The sequence below is a fragment of the Lytechinus variegatus genome, chromosome 17 (assembly GCF_018143015.1).
Source record: "Lytechinus variegatus isolate NC3 chromosome 17, Lvar_3.0, whole genome shotgun sequence".
Lineage (NCBI taxonomy): Eukaryota > Metazoa > Echinodermata > Echinoidea > Temnopleuroida > Toxopneustidae > Lytechinus > Lytechinus variegatus.
This window is the reverse complement of record NC_054756.1, coordinates 20,092,917-20,103,685: the sequence shown is the minus strand read 5'-3', so window position 1 is coordinate 20,103,685 and position 10,769 is coordinate 20,092,917. Positions and strand designations below refer to the sequence as shown.

The 10,769-nt window shown below is 38.6% G+C and overlaps 2 protein-coding genes across 2 annotated transcripts; both read right to left on the bottom strand.

Annotated features, from left to right (window-relative positions):
* Positions 1-2,713: 2,713 nt before the first annotated feature.
* Positions 2,714-4,496, bottom strand: LOC121431304 (spore coat protein SP85-like). Its single transcript, XM_041628814.1, has 2 exons — positions 4,490-4,496; positions 2,714-3,105 (listed from the first exon to the last, which is right to left on the bottom strand). The coding sequence occupies exons 1-2, from the start codon at positions 4,494-4,496 to the stop codon at positions 2,714-2,716; spliced, it is 399 nt and encodes a 132-aa protein (XP_041484748.1).
* Positions 4,497-5,085: 589 nt separating this feature from the next.
* Positions 5,086-9,247, bottom strand: LOC121430851. The gene has a single exon (XM_041628276.1). It carries the CDS (start codon positions 8,538-8,540, stop codon positions 6,681-6,683), a length of 1,860 nt encoding a protein of 619 aa, XP_041484210.1. The 5' UTR covers positions 8,541-9,247; the 3' UTR covers positions 5,086-6,680.
* Between the last annotated feature and the right edge of the window lie 1,522 nt (positions 9,248-10,769).

The window sequence follows — 10,769 nt, the reverse complement described above, 5'->3', positions numbered from 1 at the left end:
AGGAAGTTCACAAGGGTCTGTAGATGAATTCAGGGATTCACTTATTGGTACCACCACTTTGACGGCCATTATCCAAAAACAAAACACGAACGTGATTCCAAACAAATTCGTTTGAATCGCTCCATCAAGAAAGGTTGCATCATGGTAAGTGTTAAAGAAAATCAAGGCACAGAGAATGAGAGTGATGAAGCTAATATGAAGTATCAATCTGGTTATCACTGCTGCAGAGGACATTGCGGACATTTCTACAACCTCGAAGCATTTGACAACACGGACCAGTCGCAGGGGGATGTTCAAGAGCGCTGTAACACCCAAAATGTTAAAGACGACTAGCAGTGACCTATCTGGCTCTGTGAACAATTTTGGATGACCATGACGATTCTTTGACATGTGCGGCCAAATGGATCCCGTTTCTCTTTTCGATAGGCCTACGGTCCCTCCCATTTCATCCTTCAAAGCGCTGAGATCTGGTAGAGACGAAGAAAGATTTAGAAGGCTTCGGTGTGAACAGGATGGCGCAATCTCGTTTTCATACCTTGCCCATACAGGCAATTGATTTTCTGGTATCCGTAAGGAAGGCATAGATTCTGTATCTTCATTCTGAGATCCTCCTGTTCCACCATGGACTGGTGGTGTGGTTTTCCATCTGTAGCCATCCACAGGCTCGCCCCGAGGGAAGTAACCATCGGACAACTTGGCTAGCACATTGGCGCAATGTCCGCATCGTAGCGACCAAAATACATGTTGTTCTCGGTGAAACTTTCTCCTCTTCACCAGAAGCAGAACGGCACGAAGTTGAACATAGTACGTAAAAGCGATGAGTAAGCAACGTGTTATGATGAAAGACAGATCTACTCTAGCCAAAGATCCAAATTTTGGATCTGGTGGCATGAATGGAAATACAGCGCAGCACAGACCGACGCTTAAAAGAAGACAACGCAGAAGGGTGGGTCCGTAAGGTGCTTTATCCATTATATTGCTTTTCTTTGTCCTTGAAGTTGACTTTCTTCACTTGACAAAGTCTAGTATTACACGAGTGAAATCTGTGCACGAACAGAAAGTATCCTTTGTGTTGTAATTTTCAAAGTCATGAAAATTGGTTAAAAGTAGTTTATGTGAAAATCAATAATTTAATTTCAAATTAGCTTCAGCGTCTTGATATTCAAAGAGATACAGCCAAGCTTGTATAGTTACTTTCAAATCGCCGTAAAAGGGTCATATGAGCAAAATAAATGAAGATGATCAAATGTGTTCTTGATGACAAATCACAGTTTAGTCCCAAATCAATTATGTTAATATTAGTATCATGGGGAAATAACTGTTATTCTTTCAGTTTCTATACCTGACATAATGATAGGTAGTATAATAAGGAAATTGCTATGTTACTTTTCCTCTTGAAATCGAATCGAATTAATTACAACAGTACTTCAGGATGTGAACACTTTGGAGTAATATAGGCCTTAAGGATATTACGATATTATATTATCAACAATATGGAAATATTATGGCAAAATATCCTCAATGACGAATACAGGATCTCTTCTATGACACTAGGAGACAGGTCGTGTGGTCCAGTGGTTAGAGCATTGGACTCATAGTCGCGCAGGTTGTGAGTTCGAATCCCAACTCTGTCATTGTCTCAACTTTGATAAAAAGGCCCAAGAGTGATATCTGTCGTCTATTACGTCAGCCGCTATGACTGATTAACCTAGATGTAAAATGTTTCCAAGGTAATTGGTTATATACCAGCTTGGCGTTTACCAGCAAAATGCTGTCCTGCCGAGTTCCTACGGGAATTACCACAAACAGAAACAGAAACAGAAAGAGTGAGAAAAGAAAATGTCACCATAACATCACTTTTTTAGACAAAGAACGTTATCAAAGAAAGATATTACAATCACTTGACTGTTTATAACACAAATAATAATGTAACATTATGTGGTATATGAAGATATTCATGTACCTCCATGTCTCTCCGCAAAAATCGCACACACACTTAACTAGCGTCATCCCCCTCCCCTCCCTCTCCCGTACACACACACATACACATCATTTCATACGCACTATTCCCTAAATATAATACTATACCTCCAGTTCGTGTTCACCCCCTTTGTAACGTAAATGCATTGACAAAAAAAATAAATAAAGGAGATGAATAATTCTGTTTTCTTTTCCTGAAGAGCGCCCCCACATCGCTAGTTCTTTCCTCTGTTTTATCCTATGTCAACGTAATCTTTCATCAGTCATGACGATTATTTTTTTTATCCAGATGACACGTAATTCCGCGAACATAGTAAAATTGGATTAGTTGAAAAATAATTTTTATGAGGAGTATTTTCATTTCTCCACGTAAGCTAATTCAAATGATTAATTTTATCACCCTTATCCAATTAATGCTGAGCGCCAAGATAGAAAACAAAAGGTTATATTTTTTAAGTCTTTGGTATGACTCGACCGGAGATCGAAGCCACAACCTCCCGTTCACTAGGTGGGCGCTATATCACTGAGCCACCATGCTCGAATTAAGTCATCCATTGACTATTTGATCATTTTAATTCATTCATTCATTGATCGGTCGGTAGGTCGGATTGACTGATTGATTGATTGATTGACTGATTGATTGATTGATTGATTGATTGATTGATTGATTGATTGATTGATTGATTGATTGATTGATTGATTGATTGATTGATTGATTGATTGATCAGTCGGCTTATTGTTGGTTGATTGGTTGGTTGGTTGGTTGGTTGGTTGGTCGGTCAGTCGGATTGTCGATTGGTCGGTTGGTTGGTGGTTGGATTGGTTGGTTGGTTGGTTGGTGGTTGGTTGGTCGGTCGGTCGGTCGGTCAGTCGGCTTGTCGGTTGGTTGGTTGGTTGGTTGGTTGGTTGGTTGGTTGGTCGGTCGGTTGGTTGATCGGTCAGTCGGCTTGTTGGATCGGTCAGTCGGCTTGTTGGTTGGTTGGTTGGGGACGGTCGGTCGGTTAGTGGTTGGTTGTTGGTTGGTTGGTTGGTTGGTTGGTTGGTTTTGGTTGGTGGTTGGTGGGTGGGTGGTTGTTTGTTGTTTGACTGATTGATAATTAATTGATTGATTGATCCCTTTTAAAGCTGATGATTGGAGAAAAATGATTGAAAGCTTTATTAAATGGTAAAAAAGGAATGAAGGTAAATTAGAGGAGAAAGAAAAAGGAAAGTAAAAGGAGGAAGACGAGTGAATGAAACAAGATGAGGGGAGACTCGTAAAATTAAAAAAACTTCTTAAAAATAATCCTCTTTTCAGGTCTTCAGTTATGTATGTATACCTCTATAATAAAAATCAATTCTGAGCGGCTGATCGGGGAAATTATGCCGGTGAAAAAAAATTGTTGTGCCCCCCCCCCCCTTTCTATTGGCGAAAGCTGGATCCGTCCCTGTTATCTCGTATAACAAGCTCACAAAGGAGCAGGAGCCAATAAATCTTTGACGACCGCTGATTCTTTTTTTATAACATGCTCTTCCATCGCATGTCTGAACTTTCATTCACTATTTTGCGCTCTCTTCTTTCTTCCCTCTTCCCTAACCCCTCTCACCTCCTCTCCCCCTCCCCCCCCTGTCTCCCTCTCTCTCCCATTTTCTCTCTCTCCCCCCTCAATTTCCTTTCTTTCTCTCCCCTTCTCTTTGTCGAGTTCTCTTTCTGTCATTAATCTACATGTATATTTCTCTCTCTTCTAAATTGCTTTGAATTTCATTCAGGCACCTAAATAATCTAGGATCTAAATGCTGAAAAAAAAATCAGTAGAAGACCCCCTATTTCCAGAAAAATAAACATTACGAACAACTTGAAAACGAAAGCCAGCTGGCTTCTAAACTCATTTTGAGGGATGAGCTTAAATTCAATTACCCACAATTCAATTCAAATTTTAGCGATAGATAACAAGAAGCGAATTGTGTTTTCTGCCACAATTGAAAAGAGATATAATAATGTAATAACACTGTAAAAACTGTGGTGTTAAAACGGACACAAATTGGTGTTAATAGAGGACCACACCCTGAGGTGTTAAAATAACACCCTAGAGATTGAACATAATTATCACCAAAGAGTGGAAATGTAACAACCATAGGTGTTGTAATAACAACTATAGGTGTAAAACTCACACCATCAATTTAACACCGGTGTAAAATAACTGGTGTGGTCCTCTATGTACACCGGTTAACACCACAGTTTTTGCTGTGAAAATTTTTGCATCGCATTTGCGTGTTCAGCTTCGAATCGTTCATAAATCATCATGACATCACCACAACCAATAAACAAACACACAATCTACATTCATGTAGCATACATATACTACTCATCTATGAAATTGATTTAACCAAACATACAGTTCCCTAGAAGAAAACGAAACAATCTACAAAATAATGTGAATAATGATTTTAAGATTTGTTTATTCACTTTCTGAAACAGAGGAAGTCGCAATAACTTTGTTAGCTGATTTTGAAATCTCAACAAACTTACAAGTCATATCAAATAGAATGAAACATGTAAGGCGTCCTAAGCAGGTATATGGTTAGCAACTGTTATACGCAAGAACATAGCAGTTCTGATATTCAAGATCACTCATAATAAACAGCAACAAATGTCAAAGTTTGCTATTCAATATAAGAAAATTTGTATTGTCAATATTTCCCTCTATAACGGCTTTTACAATATTATCAAAATATGATTCATCATCATTATCGTAATTATTGCTTTCACTTTTGGTACTTACGTCGAAATACGACACCATACATGAATACACTAAAGAATGGAGTTTGTTTACATAATGAAATAGGCAGTGACATAGTTCAATTGAGTATGAATACATGAACAAGACAGTTATCGACAAACAAGATTCATCTTCAACCGAAATGTTCACCAATACGTTTTGGAAGATAAGAAAATATTTATTTTTCGTTAGTGTTTCGAAAAGCTTACATACATTAACAAACATGTACACAGTTGATTATTATTTTAAAGATCCTGACGTTTTATATATTTTACTTCTCACATGGGCTTTAAAAATATCATAGCGGAAGAATTGTTTTGCAAGATATGTTTCTTTTTACGAAATCGAAATTTGAATAAATGAAAAAAGTTGTATTTTTTCGTTAAAAATACATAAACTTTTATTTTATGTGGTTTGATTTCAAACGCCAATATATATTGGCATTTATATGATATTGGGGCTCAGATGGGCTGTATGTGCATGTGTTCTCAATGATTAGGCTTTGTTGAACTAAAGCTATGAAATCATCCAATCCATTTGTAAGCATGTATAATAAAATTGATATTGATAACTTATCAATCAGAGTAAAACTGTAGTTATAACAAACATGAGTTGAATAAACATTAAGAAGGAATACTATTTACTGAATACAGTAAGAATCGTCCAGGAAATAAATTATAATAAGAATATCAAGCTAATCTTGGGCCCGGTAACTCAAAGCTAAGCAATGATCGTACAACATTTCTCTACGATAGATTGCATTGACTGCAATGTACAATCCATCGTAAAACTCATGCGTACGATCAATCGCTAATCTTTGTGTTACGGGACCCAGGTCTATACCCCGTGCACCAATTCGTGAATTAGTTTCATACATGATTATTGCACATAATAATAATAACATAATAATGATAATACTAAATATGATTAGGCTTCTATAAATTTTGGAACTGTCAATACATATTTCATATTTAGCCACGCGGCCTATAAATACTATTGTCATAAACAATCTATTTTTAAAAATAGCAAAGTTTGTCGAATCTTCATAACTTTATTCGAGAAATCAAGCAAGTATGAATTGCTTCCAGCAAGTTTCGGTTTATTACCTAGTCCCACCTCTGTCTGTCTTTTTGTTTGTTTGTTTTTTTTTACAATTTTATCTCACTATTATTGGTTTAATCAACCATATATCAACTGGCTTTTCGCCTAGTAGTTTTGAGAATAATTTGACCCCCCCCCCCCCACCTTCAGAGCTCAAATGTGAAATGTTCGACGTAAAAAAAAAAAAAAACCTTGGTGGAAAACACTTTCAGCAATAGAGTAAAAAAAATCCCCTCCCCAATTAAAGAGGGTTAACCTTACCTTAATCAATCTCAAAATAGCAGCAGAAGAATATGAATTACAAAACTCATGGATATTAAACATTTTCCCTGGTTGAACACTTACAAGTACTTTTATTGTATTGTACTTGTATTGAGTATTGCGTTCCCAATATAGAGGAGATATTTTATGCAAGAAAACTTACACGCAGTTTTCACCTTCATGAATTCGGGTCAACATTCTAGCCATGATGGTTCTCTAAAATCCAAACATCGGTATCAACATATTGTGATGATCGTAATCGGGAAGGAATGAAAGAAAAAATAGATCAGAAACAAAATATTCTAATAGAATTAGATATTAAATCTTATTGATCTAAATTGTGACGACTTGGTTCTAAATTATTTTGTCCCAAACTTCCAATCTTTTCAGAAAATAGATATCACCGAGGATTTTTTTTCAACAAATCTGCGGAACATTTAAAGCCTTTGAATCTTCTAGTTTTCAAATAAACTTTGATCCATTCGAATACTGAAAATATCTTCCTGTGGTTATGCTGTGTATCAAAATTTAAAGTAAACAAAAAATATTGAAAACAACTTAAGAAAACATTGCGTTCTATCATGTCGGAATACACATGAAAATAGTTCGGCGAGTCGGCGATCTCGGCGGCGAAGACGTCGACAACCTTGAGACCGTGTCAATCGTCCTGGTGGACGAAGTCACGGGAATCAGGGGGATCAGGCGATCATAGATCATTACATCGTCACCGTTCTGGAGCACGATCTTCCCCGATCTCGTCACGACCACGGCAATGTGATCGAGGGACGGGCAACATCGCTGTTTCGTCACATGGTCAAGAAATTCGCCATTGGATGAATAGGAGTCAACGTAAATCGCCGAGGGGTCATCTTTCCTTCCGTATGCGACAATGATGGAGTCATCCCTTGCTACAGCACATCGTACCCACTGCCAGACCTCGTGATTGATGTTGGCGCATGTAGCTCCGATACTGTTTATAATAACCAACTCAGTCGCTGCCGATTGGATGACGAGACGACCGTTCGACAACGCATGGAGACTGTAAATTGTTCCATTGTACGGAATGGAGCGGACTTTTTCACCGTTGTCGGACCGGTAGACGTTAAGTTTCCCCTGGGTGTTGGAGTGATCGCGAGCGATGATCATGCCGTCGTGGTCAACGGTGAGGCATGTATGAGACCACGATCGTGGAACTTTAATGTGCCGCTTCACCTTTCCACGTTGCGTATTCCAAACTTCGATCGCCGTTCGCCCTTTTCGGCACACTGCCATTAAATCGGCCTCGATTGAAGATGAGTCTGTGATACAATGACTTTCAGATGTTACAAGGTTCGTGCTTCCATTTTCAATATTCATCGTATATAGCCCGTACTGATCATCGTCGTTCTCGCCCGTAAAAGCCACGCGATTTGTGTCCGTGGTCGCATTCAACAACCGAAACTTTGGAAGACCGACTTGAATAGTGTGCTCCTTGCACCAGGCAGGGGCAGTGGTGACGAACCGACCAAGTAAGTTCGCATCGTCAACATCGCTCTTTTCTGGTTCAAACTTCACGCTCTCTGCGATGTCTTTGACTGTATTAATCATGTCCTGGTCGAGCTCCAGCTCCATACATCCAGCAAGACGGGAGTTAGATGTCATTGGACCGTCCATTTGTATTAATTCCTGGCTCCCGTAATCCAGTGTCCGTTCTGCGAGTCCTTTCGCTTCCATTATAATCTCATCGGCTGAATCCAAACCTTCTCGAACCTCTTCGATCTGAGCCAGCAGCTTCTGCTTCACTTCATCGAGCTCATGCATGAGTGTGATTTGTCTTTGCTTGATTTCTCGGCTCTTCGCATCTTTTTCCTCTTTCATCTCTCTCAAGCGATTGTCTTTCCATCTGTCTATCTTTAATTTCTCGTCTTTTGCGCGACTTTCGATCTTTCTTACAGAAACGCGGTAGTCCTCCTCAATGTTTCTTGACCTATCCTCAACGCGGACAAGCACTGCGAATGTCAGTCTCTTGAAGCGCTCGTTGACAGCCTCAGTGCATTCATCAATATTACGACGATCGAACACGAGCTCCTTGTCCTTATCAAGAATTTTCCCGAGTAATTCTCTGGCGCTTTCACGCCTTTCTTCCACCACTTTATTAATATCCTGATATTCGTGTCCTGAGTGGGTAAGGAGCACACAAACATCACATATTGGCTGGCGGCATTTCATGCAATAGAGAAAAATATCCCGATGTCGATGCTCACAGCACCTCATGTTTGAAAGCGAAGAAGACGTCGGGGAATCCAATATTGTTTTAGCACACTTTCCCCGCGCACATCTGGAACAGAGATTTCTTCTCGTGAAGTATCTGGCATTGGGCTCCCTATCATTGACCGTACTCAGCCATTTCTCACCGCACTCGTCGCATGAGTTGTGGTCCTCCAGAAACCGATCTGCCATTTTGTTTTCGTCTTATGACAAAAACTATTAGAGAATATCACATTTCAGTGACAAAGTCTCGCTTAAGTTAATTCACGGCAGTGTCAAACACGTTCAAATCTTATCCGGTTATCACGTCTGGCGCCTTATACTATCAATGATGGGTTTCCTTCGTAGATAAGAGTCCCACTTTATATTTTAAACTGTTACCGTAAGAACATAGAAATGTTCAGTTCCCAGCCGGGAAAACTTTATCGATGCAACACATTTATGACTGAATAAAGTTCAAGTTTACTCAAAGTAAGAGACATTGAATGCCAAAATTACTAACTGGTCCGTGTCCATCATTGATACACTAGTCCATATCCTTAATTGAAGCTCATAAAACAACATAAAGTCTTGCAAACATATCTCCGGTATATAAAAAAAATGTTCACCCCCTTACTTCCGACGAACTTGGTTTGTTGGATCAAATCATTGGCGACTCCAAATTCGGAAATGTATGCTCATCAACACATACTACTAGGTAATAATCCGTGTTCTCTTGTATTTTGTCTGAACTGTTTTAGATGTTGCAATCGAATGACGGCTGAGCGCGATCCCAGCCTGCCCAAAATCACGCCTCAACTGTTATTTTCTCCTCTTCTCAATTTTCCCTTTTATGCCAGATCGGAAGTAACGGAGTCAAAGGTTACGTATTGCAAACAAGTTCTTTTATTTGCGAAGCCTAGTCCGGAAACAGCGCCGCATTATTTCGAGCGCTTAGCAAACATGTTTTGCACCAGCGATCTTATTCAATGCCCCCCTTGGTAGGAGCAAAGTCCATGAAGTTAACCCGCTCTCACACCCCTGTATGACACGAATAGGCGCCTGTTCAATGGTTGTATAGTGCAGTCTATAGACCCTTGCATTGCATATTAAAGTGCTTGTTGCTTTATTGATGAGAGAATAGATTCATTAGTATAAGACGCTTATCTGACACTTAATCTTCAATCCCCTCATCAACCCATTCAGACCAAATAATGTAACGACGCCAATGTTAAAGCAATGACTCGTCATCGTCATTAACGAAAAGTTTAGGCATGTACTATTTATAGGCTTACACCGGCCTCTAAACTAGGCTATCATCTTAACTCTAACAGGAAGATGCTTGCTCGCTTATAATAAATAAGTGTATAATGTAAATCACTAGATAAAACTTTCATGAACTTAAACATAACTTTTTGTTCTGTTTTGCACCTTTTGTCACGGTGTATTGAAATAAAAAGGTAATTTCGACGAACAACAACACTTTTAAAAACACACTAGGCCCCGACTAGGCCTAATTGAAATAACAAGATATCGTAGTCAACTTTAATCATGCAAAACCACCAAGTGTATATTCCTGTATCGACCCGCGTATCTACCTTAATTGGTCTACTCACGACATGACCGAATATGATCTGCTTGAATATGCCTAGGAAACAGAAAGGACTAAATTCATCTGAACCTAGCTGTCATCAGTGCATTTGCATTGGTTTGTTTTCAGAGTAAATAACAGCAGAATCTTGAATAATAAGACATCGATGAAAAGTTAAGAACACATAAATCTATAAGTAAGCTTTACAGATTAGTGATATGAATATTCATCATGTTTGTTTGTTTGTTGCTGTAATTAAGGTTTTTAATTAACGCAGTGAAAAAACGCAGTTTCAATATTTCAAATGCGTATTTAACATTATACTCAATTATTCAAACTTAGTTATATTGAGAAGAGAGACCTCTGGGTCATTGTGACTCAGTTTGTTTTTCGACACCAAACAATAACAAAAATAAGAGGAATAATAATGATAATAATAATTATTATTATTATGATAATGATAACTATAACAATAATTTAGAATCAATGTAGCGTTCAGCTCCCAGCCTCGTGATATGACACAGGACATGCTCTGAAGGCTAAACAATCCATGGCAGGTTCTATTATCATTAATGCCATGGTAATATTTGGTTGATGTAATCTAATTATTGATTTACTTTATTCATCATATCAAAATTGGCCGACCAGAAATCCGACAACGATTGTTATTCTGAAGCCATCCACAACCTGAAAATTATATTTGTACGCTAACCGCACCCGCGATCTCCGACCGTTGACTTAGAGACCCTATATGCTTTTTATTTGTTCCACTTTTGGGGTTTCAAAGGAGTATCTTTTTTTAATACTGTATTCGCACTTATATAGTGATTCTTCAACAGAAATCCAAAATC